This window comes from Suhomyces tanzawaensis, assembly GCF_001661415.1.
Source record: "Suhomyces tanzawaensis NRRL Y-17324 unplaced genomic scaffold CANTAscaffold_2, whole genome shotgun sequence".
Lineage (NCBI taxonomy): Eukaryota > Fungi > Ascomycota > Pichiomycetes > Serinales > Debaryomycetaceae > Suhomyces > Suhomyces tanzawaensis.
The window spans coordinates 1,328,702-1,344,738 of record NW_017963637.1 but is presented as its reverse complement, the minus strand read 5'-3'; the positions used below and the strand labels follow the sequence as shown (position 1 = coordinate 1,344,738).

The 16,037-nt window shown below is 45.9% G+C and overlaps 8 protein-coding genes across 8 annotated transcripts in view; 4 read left to right on the top strand and 4 right to left on the bottom strand.

Moving 5' to 3' along the window:
• Positions 1-1,327: 1,327 nt before the first annotated feature.
• Positions 1,328-3,208, top strand: CANTADRAFT_5028 (uncharacterized protein; the record flags this gene model as incomplete). Its single annotated transcript, XM_020209807.1, has 1 exon — positions 1,328-3,208. One exon carries the CDS (start codon positions 1,328-1,330, stop codon positions 3,206-3,208), a length of 1,881 nt encoding a protein of 626 aa, XP_020066174.1.
• Positions 3,209-3,715: 507 nt separating this feature from the next.
• On the top strand, positions 3,716-4,243 carry CANTADRAFT_88951 (ESCRT-I subunit protein; the record flags this gene model as incomplete). The annotated part of the gene is made up of 1 exon (XM_020211514.1): positions 3,716-4,243. One exon carries the CDS (start codon positions 3,716-3,718, stop codon positions 4,241-4,243), a length of 528 nt encoding a protein of 175 aa, XP_020066173.1.
• An 815-nt stretch (positions 4,244-5,058) lies between these two features.
• NDE1 (NADH-ubiquinone reductase (H(+)-translocating)) lies at positions 5,059-6,666 on the top strand (the record flags this gene model as incomplete). The annotated part of the gene is made up of 1 exon (XM_020209353.1): positions 5,059-6,666. One exon carries the CDS (start codon positions 5,059-5,061, stop codon positions 6,664-6,666), a length of 1,608 nt encoding a protein of 535 aa, XP_020066172.1.
• A 194-nt stretch (positions 6,667-6,860) lies between these two features.
• Positions 6,861-7,761, top strand: CANTADRAFT_10181 (uncharacterized protein; the record flags this gene model as incomplete). Its single annotated transcript, XM_020206155.1, has 2 exons — positions 6,861-7,025; positions 7,076-7,761. The coding sequence occupies 2 exons, from the start codon at positions 6,861-6,863 to the stop codon at positions 7,688-7,690; spliced, it is 780 nt and encodes a 259-aa protein (XP_020066171.1). The 3' UTR covers positions 7,691-7,761.
• CANTADRAFT_88948 (uncharacterized protein) lies at positions 7,716-9,347 on the bottom strand (the record flags this gene model as incomplete). The annotated part of the gene is made up of 2 exons (XM_020211513.1): positions 7,716-9,242; positions 9,312-9,347. 2 exons carry the CDS (start codon positions 9,345-9,347, stop codon positions 7,716-7,718), a joined length of 1,563 nt encoding a protein of 520 aa, XP_020066170.1.
• A 187-nt stretch (positions 9,348-9,534) lies between these two features.
• On the bottom strand, positions 9,535-14,652 carry CANTADRAFT_25320 (uncharacterized protein). Its single transcript, XM_020207381.1, has one exon. The coding sequence runs from the start codon at positions 14,503-14,505 to the stop codon at positions 9,622-9,624; it is 4,884 nt and encodes a 1,627-aa protein (XP_020066169.1). The 5' UTR covers positions 14,506-14,652; the 3' UTR covers positions 9,535-9,621.
• On the bottom strand, positions 14,605-15,262 carry CANTADRAFT_189700 (uncharacterized protein). Its single transcript, XM_020206381.1, has one exon. It carries the CDS (start codon positions 15,191-15,193, stop codon positions 14,852-14,854), a length of 342 nt encoding a protein of 113 aa, XP_020066168.1. The 5' UTR covers positions 15,194-15,262; the 3' UTR covers positions 14,605-14,851.
• A 292-nt stretch (positions 15,263-15,554) lies between these two features.
• The window catches only part of CANTADRAFT_88946 (60S ribosomal protein uL2), a gene marked incomplete at both ends in the record, with an annotated part of 889 nt that continues 406 nt past the window's right edge, over positions 15,555-16,037 (bottom strand). The window contains one exon of the mRNA XM_020211512.1: positions 15,555-16,037. This exon is cut by the window's right edge and continues 278 nt beyond it. Coding sequence (XP_020066167.1) covers positions 15,555-16,037 — 483 coding nt within the window.

The following is a 16,037-nucleotide window of genomic DNA, read 5'->3' as shown; positions in this document are numbered from 1 at the left end:
CTGTATAATGATTGTAATTGTATATTAGCGCAAGCGATGTATTATGTATTATTAGCGGTTGTAGAGGTGGAGTGCAAGGAGCAAATCAAAATTAATGCAGGGGAGCCATTGGAATTAACTCAGGAGCACATCAGAATTAATTGAGGACACATCAGAATTAATTGCGGAGCACATCAGAATTGGCACTTCAAAATTAATCTTGTCCATGGAGACCGGAAATTATCATACCCGCAAAAGCCATCAGAATTAACCATCACAGAGATAGCACGCCCAGTATACCAGTAAGGTGGAACAGCTTACACCGCGCTCAAACGCGAATTTGCTAGCATTTGTCAGACGGAACCCTCATTGGCTAACCGAGACATTGCCAATCCAAAGCACCCCAGAGTTGACCAACTGAACTGTCAGAGCCATTGACCACCTCCACTACCCGAATTGCTAGCTTCCCAACCCGAGCCATGGCAATCCAAATACCCGAGAATTGACCAAGCTGAGAACCCCGAGCAATTGCAATTGACCATGCAAACCTTCAGAGGGTCCCCGAGTTTGACCAAGCTAAGAAGCCGAGAATAACAAGCTTGCCCCGAGCAATTGACAATGCCACACACCCTAGCAAGAACCCGCAATTGAACCCGAGACCCACTGGACCACCCCTCCGCTACGCGTGGCTAGCCGCAGCATTTTCGGGTACTGGCGATTCGCAATCGTTATCGCATGATAGCCAGCGAGGGGAAGGCGAGGGGAGCACGGAGTCCGAGATCGCGTGGTGGAGCCCCAGATTGCGTGGCACGGTGGTGGGGCCAAATCGTAGCCCTGGTGGTGGGGCACGAGCTTGCTGCTACAGCCACCACCACTGTCTACCGCCAGTTACCGAGCGCTACTCCATCGGAAAATGACAGCTCGGTAACGGCCGCGCGCGCAGCGATAACCGAAATCTCCCTACTGCCATACCCGCAAGCTCCCGAATTATACCGCAGCTCGGCGATCTTCCGACTGGCACTGGCACCGGAATCACCACCACCACCAACGCTACCACCAACACTACCTTCCCAGCCCCACACCACCACGAGTGACATCCCGGCGGGTGAAACCCCACGAGTGACACTTCCCTGCCTTCCCTGACACCCTCTGGCTTGCTGTGGCACTCCCCCCTCCTCCCACCACCGCGCGCGGCCCACCGTCAGTAGCCGAACCCTCGCACTGGCCCTGGCAGTAGCTGCAAAAAAAATCTTGCTCGGCATCGGATTATCTGCACCTGTCTCCGTTTGCCTCATATATAACCGCCCAATCCCCCTCCCTGTGCAGCCATCACCAAACCATTCTAGCCATGGCCTCGCTCCACTCCAAGAAAAGCGACTTTGGCGAACGCCACGAGAACTTATCGACCTCGTCCTCCAATGAAACTGAGGACGTGCTTGCACTTACCGTCAGCAACCACCCTGGCCACCACCAGCACTACGCCAGAAGAGGGTCCATGTCGCTGGAGCACTACTCCGTGCACCACATCTACGGTGACTTGGACTCCGAAGACATCGACATGCAAAGAATCGCCACCAGAAACACTATCCTCAGCGAGCTTGCCAACAGAACCGGCGTGGAGGAGCTCGACTTCCACCACGACCTCGAGAAGGGAAAGGAGGCGTTGATCCCCGAAAGTGCCATCACCATCGAAAACGCAGGTGAGGAGTTCAACCACGTCGACCCCGAGTTGATCACCTGGAACGGTCCCGACGATCCTGACGCCCCAAGAAACTGGCCTGCCTTCACCAAGATGTACTTGTTGGGCATCGTTTCCTTCTACGCGTTGGTGGCACCCATGTCGTCGTCCATGCCATCGCCTGCCATGCCTGAGATCGCCGAGCAGTTCCACATCGACTCCCCCACCATCTCGTCCATGGTGGTGTCGATCCAGATCTTGGCTTGGGCCTTGGGGCCCTTAGCCATTGCTCCATTGAGTGAGCACGATAATATCGGCAGAAAACTTGTTTTGGACATCTCGGTGTGGATGTCCCTTTTCTTCAACATCGGCTGTGCCCTCTCCAACAACACGGCCCAGATGATGATTTTCAGGTTCGTGGGTGGCCTTTTTGGCTGTGTGCCCTTGAACGTCGGTGCTGGTGTCATTTCTGACTTGTATGGTGCCAGATCAAGAAACTTGGCCTTGGCCGGCTTCGTTTTGGCTCCCTTGTTGGGCCCTATTTTTGCACCAATTGTCTCCGGCTTCATCGTCCAATCCTTGAAGTGGAGATGGGTTTTCTACGTCTTGAGCATGTTCAATGGTGTGGTAGCCCTTATCGGTACCATTTTCTTGAAGGAGACATACACCCCTACCTTGTTGAGAAGAAAGGCCAAAAAATTAAGAATCGAAACCGGAAACACCAACTTGCATACCATCTACGAAATTGCCGATGGTGAGACTATGATGAGCAAGATCATGTTGACCATGACCAGACCTATCAAGCTACTCTTCACCCACCCAATGATTGTGGGATTGGGTTCATTTATGGCTTTCACTTACGGTTTCATGTACCTAATGATCATCACTTTCCCAACTATATTTGGCAAGGTTTACGGATTTAGCAAGGGTGTTACTGGCTTGATGTACATTCCTATGGGTGTTGGCTTTTTCCTTGGAGTCATTTTCTGGACCTACGCGGTGGGCAGAGTTTATGAATCCAAGATTGCCAAGAATGGAGGTGTTGCCAAACCAGAGTTCAGATTGCCATGTTTATTTCCAGCAGCCATTGTTTTGCCTATCGGGTTGATTTGGTTCGGTTGGTCTGCCGAAAAGAAATTGCACTGGATTATGCCAGGCATTGGATCTGGGTTATTTGCGTTTGGATTCGTTTGTGTCTTCCAATGTATCCAAAGTTACTTGATCGACATGAACCCAAGATTTGCTGCTTCTTCTGTTGCAGCAGCAGCATTATTCAGAGCGTTATTTGGATTTGGATTCCCATTATTCGCGAACAAAATGTTTGATAAATTAGGATATGGCTGGGCCAATACTATGTGTGCATTCATTGCGATTGTTTTGGGAATTCCCTTCCCAATATTCTGCTACATTTACGGGGAAAGAGTCAGAAAGTGGGCTGACAAGAGATTTGAAACTAGTCAGAGATTGAGAGATCAAAAGAATTTGAGGAGGTTGCAGAGAAAAAACTTGAAGAAGGGCCACGAGGTCGAGTCTGACTCCAGCAGTCAGTAATTGCATTTAGGAAACTTATAGAGATTTATTTAATAATATTAGCATTTAATTTTTAATTGTAGACCATGAATTGCACCCACATTGGTGTACAATTTATCAATGGAAGAAGTCAATGGGAACAAAGTGTCACACTAATTTTAAGAGATGATGGTAACTTCAGAGATTAGAAAATTTTACATAACTAATTAAATCTTGCTTATTATACCATAAGCATTTAACTACTTATCATTAATGCCAGAACCACCGACAATTCAGGTGTGGTGCCTGGTAGAAGATCTCTAGGAAAGTACGAAACGTGACCACTATCACATGACGCACAATCATCAATGCTCTATACCCGATTTCCATCAACTTCCCACCTTCAATCTGCCTTGTGGGTTCAAGCACGTTTCGTAATCCCGATTGTTAAGGACGCTCCGTGCTGCCATAGAAGAGGACCAATTGTATTCGTACATTTGACGTTTGTGTGACCGACTGATCCCAAACTAATCCACTACTGTTCTTCACATGAACCAGGCCGAAGCATCACGGTGGTTGTTCCCGTTGCCCAAGAGCATTGACATCTTGCCACGAGCCAACGTCGAGGAGTTCATCAACGACCCCGACTTGGTGCGTGGCTACGTGAAGACGCTTGCCACCTACCAGGATGAAAGACAACGAGTTGTGGCGGTGTTGGAACAGGTGGAAACCAAACATGACGAGATCAGCGAGTTGATCCGAGACTACAAGCAGTTGAGTGAAAGGATCGTCAATCAGATCAAGACGATTCAGACGATGTACCAGGAGTTCACCAACCTAGAGATCGACCAGTACCGGTTGTTGTCGAACAACTTCAACCAGGAGTTCTTGATTACCAACAAGCTCCAGGGGATGTTGGATACGAGCCACGCCGAGTCGCTAGCCGTAGCCAAGCGCATCCAGGAGCTGGGCGACTTTGAGATGCTCGCGGAGTTTAGGGACGCCAGGAAGAAGTACCATTTGCGCAAGGAGAAGCTCAACCGGTGGGGTGAGGAACGCGTTAGCGGGGTGGTGTGAGATAGAAGCGATCAAGATAGAGACGATCCAATGTCCGAACAGTGCGATGCTAAACTCCATGCTCTGGAGCAAGGTTGGCGAGTCCAGCAGGTTGGGCGTTGTGATTACAGAACCGGAAGTGTCGCTTACTGGACGAGCTTCGGCACTACGGACGTGGTCCCTGCATTTCGGCTTTCGATCCTGGCGGGGGGCCTGGTATGCCTTGAAACACATGCTGGGTGTATTCTCTTCAACACGTCGAAAAATACACGCCGGCCCAAAGCAGAAGCGTTCGACAACTGCTAGATTAAGCAACAGAGTCAATGATACATCTTTCGCATGGCTCACTGATAAACTGAACCATCCACCCAGCCGTACCAACTGTCGGCACGTGATGTATACGTAGTCCAACAAGCATTGCTCATAATCGATGAGGGGAGCTAGCACCTTTATCAGCCCCTGTAGCGCCCACACGCCTCAAGGGGCAATTGGGCAACTCGCCTGCAATTCATTCAGCCATTGGCCTATTGTCCTTGGCGTGGCGCTCCCGGCTCGCAGTGGTCCACTACCACTTCGGAGTTTTGTTCCACCGAGCCTTCCCCTCGGCGGAACCGCCGGTACGGTACTGGCGGGAGAACACTCCTGGTACTGATTGCGCGAACGCCCACTAATTTCTTGCAGTTCGCACGATCGGAAAGCCATCCTCTACTCCGACCGTACATGCTCGCATCGCAGGAAAATTTGGCGCCTATTGCTAACGTTCCTTTCCTGCTACAATTGATTCCACCAACATGTTCAGAACAGGTGTTAGGAGCTTCTCGAGCTCCGTCAGGGCCATGCAGCAAGCAGTGCCTCCCAAGCGTAGCGGTTTCCGCACCGCCTGGCGCTACACCAAGGCGGTGGTTGGCTTGACCTTAGCCGCCAGTGTCGGTACCGTCGCTTACAAGGTGTACCAGGAGTCCCGCCCTGCTGACCAGGTCAAGCAGGTGCCATTCTTTGAGAACGGCCAGAAGAAGAAGACCTTGGTCATCTTGGGCTCCGGCTGGGGCTCCATCTCCTTGTTGAAGAACTTGGACACCTCCTTGTACAACGTGGTTGTTGTTTCCCCCCGTAACTATTTCCTTTTCACCCCATTGTTGCCTTCCTGTCCTACCGGAACCGTCGAATTGCGTTCCATCATCGAGCCTGTGCGTTCTATCACCAGAAGAGCCCCTGGTGAGGTCATCTACTTGGAAGCCGAGGCCACCAACATTGATCCTGTCAACAACGTCGTTACCATCAAGCAGTCCACCACCGTCCACTCCGGCCACTCTGGTAAGGATACTTCTTCTTCCAAGTCCACTGTCTCCGAGTACTCGGGTGTGGAAGAGATCACCACCTCCTTGAACTACGACTACTTGGTCTTCGGTGTGGGTGCCCAACCATCCACCTTCGGTATTCCCGGTGTCGCCGAACACTCCACCTTCTTGAAGGAAATCAGTGATACTATCACCATTAGAAAGAGATTGATGGACTGTCTTGAAGCCGCCAACATCTTGCCCCAAGGTGACGAAGAAAGAAAGAGATTGTTATCCATTGTCGTCTGTGGTGGTGGTCCAACCGGTGTTGAAATTGCCGGTGAGCTCCAGGACTACATTGACCAAGATTTGAAAAGATGGATGCCTGAAGTCGCCAGTGAAGTCAAGGTTACCTTGGTTGAAGCTTTGCCAAACGTTTTGAACATGTTCAACCACAAGTTGGTTGAGTACACCAAACAAGTTTTCGAGGACACCAACATCAACTTGATGACCAACACCATGATCAAGAAGGTCAGTGACAAGACTGTCACTGCTCAAATCAAGAAGAAGGATGGTTCCAGTGCAACTGCCGAAATTCCTTACGGTATGTTGATCTGGGCCACTGGTAATGCTCCAAGAGATATCACCCGTAACTTGACTTCCCAGATCGAAGAACAGAAGAATGCCAGAAGAGGTTTGTTGGTTGACGACAGATTATTGGTTGACGGTACCAACAACATCTATGCTCTTGGTGACTGTACTTTCACAAAGTACGCTCCTACCGCTCAAGTTGCCTTCCAAGAAGGTATCTACTTGGGATCTCACTTCAACAAGTTACACGAAATCGAAACCACCAAGTACACCTTAGCCAAGCCAACCGCCGCCGACAACACCGAAAGATTGGCCAAGAAATTGGCCAAGTTGCAAGAAAAGTTGCCAATTTTCAAGTACAACCATCAAGGTTCATTGGCTTACATTGGTTCTGAAAGAGCTGTTGCCGACTTGGTTTGGGGCGGATGGTCCAACGTGACCACCGGTGGTACTCTCACCTTCTTGTTCTGGAGATCGGCCTACATCTACATGTGTCTCTCCGTCAAGAACCAAATTTTGGTTTCCTTAGATTGGTTTAAGGTTGCTTTATTCGGAAGAGATTGTTCCAAGGAATAGACTCAGGGAATCAAATAGATCTAATTCTCAACTTAATTTATATGCACCTTTTGTAGAATGCAAATTCCGATTAGATAAGGATGTTATCAACTGTGTAGTTCATAACTCATCCTCATGGCACCAAACCCTCGCATCACGTGTCCCCAGTTGTATCCACTTTTTTGCAGCCATCCCTTATGGCTTTCCATCCCATCATGTCTTCTTTACTGTATACCTTTCGTGTCAGAAAGCTCTCTACATTCAAGAGTGATGGAACTTGGCACCACTATCCGCAACGAACCGATCTTAGTGTACACTTCTTCAAGTTGAGAATGGACTCTGTCATCACCGTGTCTGCCATGTGGAAAGGCACTACCCTAGTACGTATAAGGTGTGAGAGGAGTGAATAGAGCAGCTGATTAACATAAAGGAGAGAGTGGTCCTAGAGCCTACCGTCAATGTGGTTTCCGTTATTGCAAAATACCCTTCGATAGGCTACAAACAGAGTGATCCATATGGTAAGTTGTTAAAGCGGTTCCAGATTAGCTTCAACGACCAAGATGAATACGAGAAATGCTACAAATGCATGCAGGAATCGTTGAAGCTACAATTAGTACCTGGAGAACTGGAGAAGAAGTCAGATGAAGGCACTTGGTACGACTCGATGTCGCAGATGCTCTCACAGGCATCACAATCAATCGAGGCATCACAAATTGTACCCGATACTCAAGTTCCTGAGCCGTTCGAACAATTTGCTTCCCAAGCACAGGCGATATCAGTTCAGCCGCCACTTTCACAGCTACCTGAAGCTAAAACTATAGTTCCTTCATTCATACCATCGTATATGCCAATTTACTACCCACCACCACCGCAACAGAATATCGATCTTGCAGGATTCTTCCACAAATCAAGTGACCAGCTTCCGAAGGCCTCTACAATCCCAGAACTGGATTTAAGATCAATGATCATTAAAAACTTACAAGACGAAGACTTCCGTGAATTGGTCTTTAAAATCGACAAGTTGATCGGTACCGATAATCTATAAATTGCCTATATCTATTTCTAAACTGCTATCCAAATTGACTATTCTCTACTTTAACCCATTTTTTAACAGTTAACCCATCTTTATGTTCGATTTCCTCTTGCACCAACGTATATCCATAAAACCAGGGCAAAAGCTTGAAAAGAAATACCCAATAGATAGAACACAGCAAGAGGATGAACAAACCGAGATATGCATAAGAAGGCCAGTTCTCGAGGCCCTTTGGATTTGGACTTTTAGTGGTTGCAAGAGGAGAGATGATCAAGTATGAAGAAATAATTATTGTTACAACACTTGCGCTTGTTGGTGCGCGAATTGGTGCTATAACATCCGGGTATCTCTTGCGAATTATGAAAATCCCAATTGCAACTCCCAATGTGAAATATGTTTGTGGATACCCTTCCAAACTGATAATGTAACTATAAATATCCCCTGATGGTGTGAGAGTCAAAACCAAGGTTGTGAACAGGACACTCAATATTAAAGTTGGCAAGGGAGCGCCTCTGGGCCAATTTGAGGACATGAAGCTTGAGAATGGTAAATATCCTTCCCTGAAACATTCCTGGCTTGTTCTTGAAATGGTGTACATAACCACAAATAAATTACCTGCTGCACAGATAAAAATCGAAAAAGTCAAGATTTTTCTTCCGAGTATCTCCCCAAACAAATGCTCGAAGAGCAATGATCCAACCAATGTCTTTCCGTTTGCAAACTCCTCGTCTGGAATCACAATCAAGTAAGCAAGGTTAGTGAAGACATAAGTGATCAAAGCTATGAGCAATGAAGTGGGGCCCGCGATCTTGAACACCCTGACAGGGTTCTTCACCTCGTTTGATACAGTGTGTACCGCATTCCAACCCGAGAATGCAAAAGATGCCTTGATGACACCACTGGCGAACAGTGACGAAGTCACTTCTGCCTTCAACGGAAAGAAATTATCCCAAGTCAAATTTGAGTCTATATGAGAGACAGATGTGGGAAAGAATAAAACGTAGAATCCTGTAATTATCATAAAACCCATTAATCCTAATTTTAAACCGCCAATGAAGTTTTGCACCAAGACACCATGCGACATGCTAAGTCCATGAATCGCAGCCGTCAAGTATACGAAGAATAAGCCAGTCAACCTAATGCGAGAGTCATTCGTTTCAATGCCTAATGATCTCAACAAATACTCACCAATAACTAAGCAGTTTGTAATTGTGAAACCAGATATGATCGAGAAGACCAGAAACGTAACGCTTGCTAATAGTCTTGGTCTATCATATATGTACTCCAAGAACACCTTAGTCCCCCCACTTCTAGGCACCAATGAACCGAGTTCGAGATACACACATAGGCCACAGAATGCCATAATCGCAGCGACTAGCCAAGCAGCGAAGAAGAGCGCAGGCGAACGCCCACAATCCTCATAGATTCCACTTGATATACTGAAGATTCCTGTACCCAATATTCTTGATACGAATAGGACAATTGTTGAGAATAGCCCTAGATGTCTGCCTTGAGGTGCATTCTCCAATTCACGCAAATACAGCACTGAATCATGCAATTCTAGCTGAGTTGGAATGGGGAAGTCCTCATTCCGAGAGCTTGAATCGGAAAGAGCCTCGATGTCCGTGGAGACTTTGGGGGTCTTTATGAGCTGCTCTCTATCGGACATTCTTGATAAGTCCAAACTCTATGCGGATTTAGTTAAGTATTTATACGCCCCATTACAAATATGGAGGCGTCGATCAATTGTGGTGGCATCAAAGATAAGGGCCAGGAAAGAGCACGTGATTGAATCCTCTCATCCTCACCCAGATTACATAATGATTACTATGGACACAATCCTTCTACAGATCGATCACACGTATTAGACGATTACATTATATTAAAAGAATACTTAATTCAATTGCATACATTATCTATTTGGGCATACCTTGCTTCACAAATTACTTCTTGCCTTTGTTTTTTCTGACCACATAGGCTTCTTTGGCCAACTTGATCAAAGAGTCTAATTCTCCACTGTTCTCACACATACTGTAGAACAAAGATTCTTTGTTGGTAATCAACACGTATGGATTCTCGTACTCAACAACTCTACCAGCATCCATAACCAAAATCTTATCGTAATCGATAATGGTTCTCAATCTGTGAGCAATGGTTAAGATGGTGGAGTTGGAAAATTCTTCTCTAATGGTGGATTGGATCATGGAGTCAGATTTGTAATCAATAGAACTGGTTGCTTCATCAAGAAGAATAACCTTAGGGTTCTTGAGCAATGAACGACTCAAACAGACAAGTTGTCTTTCACCTTGGGATAAGTTACCACCACCTTCGGTGATGGCACCTTCAAGATTGAAGAATTTGTTTTGGTTCTCCCCTTCGGCAGCTTCGGCAGTTTCTTCTGCGCCAATCAAATTAACCCTCTTCAAGGCCTTGAGAATTTGGTCATCAGAGTATTCACCGAATGGATCTAAGTTAGATCTGATGGTTCCAGCAAACAATGTAGGATCTTGAGGGATGATGGTGATGGCTTGACGTAAGTTTCTCAAACCGATCTTGGTAATATCAATACCGTCAATCAGAATGTTACCGGTTTCAGGATCCAAAAATCTAAAGAAAGCAGTAATGATAGTAGATTTACCGGCACCAGTACGTCCGACAATACCCACCTTGTTGTTAGACTCAACTTCGAATGAAACATTCTTAATGACTCTTGGTAAAGAAGGATCGTATCTCAAAGACACATCCTTGACAGAGATAACACCTCTTTCTGGCCATGAAGCTGGAGGTTCGGTTTCAGGAATCTCGTATGCTGGCTCTTGTTCGACTTCGAGGTATTCTTGTAATCTTTCCACGGAGTTCATGTTCATTTCAACATTGGCATAAAGACGGACAATCCATAAAGCGCTTTCAGCAAAGGCAATGGCATATGACAACGAGATACCGGCCAAACCAGCATCAATTCTACCGACTGAGGTCAATACAAAGATACCAGCGAAGAAAGCAACCAAAGAACCCACCAAATCAATACGAAGTGCCAACCATCTGTTAGCGACCCACAAGTAAAAGAAAGGTCTGTTGTTACTGTCAATGTAACTCAAGTTTTGCTTCATGAATCTGGATTCAACACCATAAGCTCTGATAGTAGCGACACCGTTCAATGATTCAGAGAAATGTTGATGGATTGGGGACTTAGTGATAGACTCGTATCTCTTCAATTCTCTGGAGAGAGTAATGTAGAAGATACCAACCAAGTAGTACATGAATGAAATCAAAATGGCAAAGATCAAGAAGCCAGGAGTAATAAACACAATCAAGGCCAAGATGGAAACACATTGAACGAGACATGCAAAGACACCTTCAGCCATTGGAGTCAATTCTTGATCAATGGATTCAATATCTTTCGAGAATCTGTTCATGATTCTACCAATTGGGGTCTTATCAAAGAATCTCAATTTTGCTTGTAAGATTCTTGTCAACACTTCCTTGAAGATTTTGTTTGAAGCAGCAACACCACAGAAAAAAGTAACGAGGACTCTGATAGATGCAAGGAAGGCGTATGCAACACCAATGACACCATAAATGGAAATGTAATACAAAGTGTTGTGTTCTTCTCTGTATGCAGCGACGGTAGCTCTAGCAGTTCCAATCCAAGAGAAGAGACTGAAGAAGTAACGAATAACAGGGAGATGCTTGATAGTGGACACATCGTGCGAGGATCCAACAACAGTCATAATCATGGCGTTAACGGCGTTGTCACGAGAGCTGTTGAAAGACCAGTTCTTTAACCACCAAGATTGACCCATGTAGACACCCTGTGAAAGACCAAATGCACCAATGATCAAGGTCCAGGTCCAGAAGCCACCCAAATACTTGGCGTAACCGGCATAAACCTTCATTCCAACGACACCAATAGCCTTACTTTCTTCTTCGACCAACTTACCATCAGTCTTTTTCACGATTTCTTCAGTTGGGTCTTGGTCCTGGATAGATTTCAATTTGCTTTCAATGACGGCAGCCTTGGCCTTCATGTCAGAATTCTTGTCTTCCAAAGAGGTCAAGTTGGTCGTAGATTGTTCTCTGGAGTTCAAGACTGAAGTTTTCACTAAATCGTCGTCACCAAGATCACCAGACTTCAATACTTCTTCAGGAGTACCTTGGGACTTGGCTCTACCATTGTCCATAACAACAACATATTCAGCTTTTTGAATAGTCAAGGCAACATTGTGAGAAACCAAAATACAAGTTCTTCCTTCCATCAAAGGACCAGAAATACAGTTTTCATAGATCCACAAGGCAGTGTGTGAATCGACAGCAGACAAACAGTCATCCAAAAGAACGTGTCTGGAGTTGGAATACAAAGCTCTAGCCAAAGAAACTCTCTGCTTTTGACCACCAGACAAAGTGATACCCTTTTCACCAACTTCAGTAGAGTCACCAGCACTCAAAATTTCGAAATCACGAGACAAACCACAGGCTTCCACAACCTTGTCATAACGGTTTTGGTTGAATGGGGCAGAGAAGGTGATGTTGTTTCTGATGGTATCGTTCAACAACCAAGCAGCTTGGGAACAGTAAGCAACAGATTCAGTTAATCCTGTTTGAGGGTCAACAACCAATTCATCTCTTGGAATAATACCTGGTAAGAAAACCTTACCTTCAGTCAAGGTCATTTCACCCAATAAAGCTAACAATAAAGAAGTCTTACCAGATCCAGTAGGGCCGATAATAACGTTCAACTTTCCAGGCTTAAATTGAATGTCCAAATTTCTCAACTTGAAATCTTGATCAGACTTCGGATTCCAAGAGAAAGTAGCTTTTTCGAAACCAATTTCAGGGCTGTTAGGACCAGCTTCCTGGGCTAACTGATCATACTTCGAGGTTTCCTCTTCGTCCAAAAAGTCAGCAACTCTATCCAAAGAAACCTTGGATTGAATGACGTAGGCAGTCATATCAGACAATTGATCTAATGGGGATCTCAAAAGGGTGAATAAAGATAAGGAAGTAAAAGCAATTGGTGCAGTCAAAGTGTTTCCTTGAACGATTGTGTAACAATAGAAGGTCAATAAGGAAATCAAAGTTGGGGTGGTAAACCAAACCAAAGCACCACAAGCCCAAGCAAAAAGTCTCATCTTCAACATGTAGATTTCTTCATTTCTAATCTCCATGATGTTTTTGAAGAACTGATTTTCCCAAGCAAAGAATTTAATAATTCTAATGCTTTGGAATGTTTCGTTAAGTTTTTGGATTCTTTTATCGGTAACAGCCAACATTTCCTTTTGTTTCTTAGCGACAAACTTGGCGATACTGTAGTTCAATGGGAACAATGCAACAACGGCTAAAGAACCGACAAGAGCACTCCATCCAAGTAATCTGTACAATAAGGATACACAAATGAAGATCATAAGAATGGAACTCACAAAGTAATGTAAGTAACCACAGATTTCAGAGACCTTGAAGGCATCGATGGCCATCAAGTTGATGATAGCACCTAATTCCGCTGTCTTCTTGGAAGTCTTTCCATCTTCAGATTTCTTAGTGTTGTCTTCTTCTTCCTCTTCTTCTTCTTCAGTAGTGCTCTCAGAGACAGTAATCTTTCTTCTCAAGGCCTTGGCGTAAACCTCACCGATGATAATTGCCTTCATTCTAACACAGACTCTTCTTCCCAAGTATAAAGAACAACCAGAAGAAATGGAGTCAATGATCTTAAAGATAGGCATCAAGCATACAAATGTCCAAGCCAACATCTTGGAGGAAGACTCCGGGCTATCGACGTATTCCAACACTCTCTTTAAAAGGAGAGAAGGAACAAAGATCAAGAAGGATTCCATGATGGCCCAAAAGGCTTGAATAGCAAATAATAATTTGAAATGGGAGAACAACTTAACGGTGAATCTGAATCTAGACTTGTACGCTTCAAAAGACTTGAGGATGTACAAGGCATAATCATCTTCTCTTAAGCCCCAGATATCGGACATTTCCAATGGTTGGTTGTAAGCCTTCCACACCATCTTGTCGATCCAAGTGTAGGTGATGAACGAGAAAATACTAGAAACATTTTCTGGCGAAGGAGCAATACCATCACTGGTGTAGTATAATTTAGAGGGTTTGTCGCCCGCAGTGGCGGTGAAGTTCAACACAAGTAGAGTAGCGGAAAGAGCAAATTCCACGATGTAGTAATTTTGAACCGTGTGGTTTTTAATGGTTCCAACCAATGCAGATCTAAAAGTTAAGATGGAAGTTAAGAAGTTGAAGAAGTAAATGGTGGTAGAATGGATCCACAAATTAGGCAATTTGATATTGACTTTTCTCAAGTTTCCAACTCTGATAGAAACGATGACAAAGACGTAAAACCAAAAGGCGGTCTTGATGAATGGAACGTAGGAAGCGTGTTTAAATTCCTTGATGAGGTCGCTGACGAAGAACAACGATGCAGCGAGGGCTAACTGGGCAATGACCAACAAGTATTCTAAGGAGACTCTCAATCTCTCCAAGGGACTCTTGTACACCAACTCGACCTTGCCGTGGGGGGTGCCGTCTTCGTTGGTGTCGGGAAGTCTGACCAAGTCGAAGTGACGGGCCTTCAACGAGACCAGTGTGTTGGCTTGGTCGATGGAGCCGTATGCATCCGAGTTGGCGATGAGCGGCTGGGTTTCTGCCGTCTTGGTTCTGTTGAGGGAGCGATGATACGAGGCAACACTCTTGAGTAAGAGAATAGACAACGAGACTCCGCCAACAACGAGGGGGGGATACAGATTGAAATATCCCCGCGCACACTTGGTGAAGTCATCATAGACCCATAGATCACAACTAGTCGTATTTCGGGACATGTTGTAGGCACTCGAGGATAAAGAGATGTATGAAAAAAATGGAATTAGGGTGCGGTCCAGATGAGATAAGCGGATGGGCCATAGTTAGTAATATCCCCTCCAGAGATGGTGGCACCGTGCCGTCCCAATTGCGCGCAATTGGGACGCGCGAATACTGCGGCAGAGATACAAACTAACGGTTTGTACCTACGATAACTGGCCCAAAAGGGCGGTCTTTTTCCTAATTAATGCCGTTGGTTAAACGGAGCCATTCCAGGGCGGCTCGGAAACGAAAAAAGATTGGAACGGGCGGTGAGTCATAGAATGGAGGATTAGACGGGCAGATAACGTGCGGGAAGCCGAGCAGCTAGTGCCGGGATACTGGCAGGCAGCTGCTGCTGTGGAGGGAAAGCCGGGATGCCGTGAAGGATGGTGGAAGGGCCCTTCTTGTCACGTGATACATACCATTCCGCACGTCATAGGGAAGATTGTGGCAATGCCAGAATAGGCGTCGTCTTGCCCCGAAGAGGCGTTCTCTGCAAGTGAGCCTGGACCATCGAAGATCTACTAAACCCTGATGATAATCATCGAACAGGCAAAATTTTGGGCAGCCGAACACTGGCAGGTTCTGCGACCATCCTCGCTTCCAATAGCTTACAATTTGTAGAACTGAAAGACGGCCCAGTTGCGGGCACATTTCAACCCACATTAACTTTCATTTTTGTCTTCACCCTCTGAAAACTTTTTGTGTATTCTCACCCTCCCCAGAATCGATCTGTTGTTGGAATTGAACCATTAATTGGTCTATTCCTTCGCGAAGCAACAGTGGGTACGGAGGTTCCCAGAGTAGTGACGTACGGTTGTTATACGCTGGTTGGGGTTGGCCTGCGACTGGCGTGATGGGAAGACTGGCCTCGCATGCTTCTCGACCTTCTCCATTATTGGCTAGCTTGCCTGTCTTCTACAACTACAAAATTTCAAGACTTGTCGTACTGATGTATATTAATGCACAAAGGGTGGGTTTCTTTGCAGAAAGAATCACGGGAATTCCATGTAGATTACACGTCCGCTTAATCGGAGGTCTTTTGAGTACCACGTAATAAACCGGTTCTTCTGGCGGCAATCAAACCAGCCTTTTGACCAGCAACGGCACCTCTAGAGATAGTAGAGGCCTTACCAATATGTTGATGGTTACCACCACCATGAGGGTGATCAACTGGGTTCATGGCAACACCTCTGGTCTTTGGCCAGGAGTTTCTCTTGACCTTGTATTTGTGGAAAGCTCTACCAGCCTTTAACAATGGCTTGTCGATTCTACCACCACCGGCAACGACACCGATGACACCTCTGGCGGAAGAAGAGATGATCTTCTTGGCACCGGATGGCAACTTGACTCTGGTCTTACCTTCGTCTGGGTTGTGTCCGATAATGATAACGTAGTTACCGGAGGTTCTACCTAAAGCACCTCTGTCACCNGCCTTTTCTTCGACGTTGGAGACAATGGTACCTTCTGGACAAGCACCCAATGGCAAGATGTTACCGACGTTCAAGGA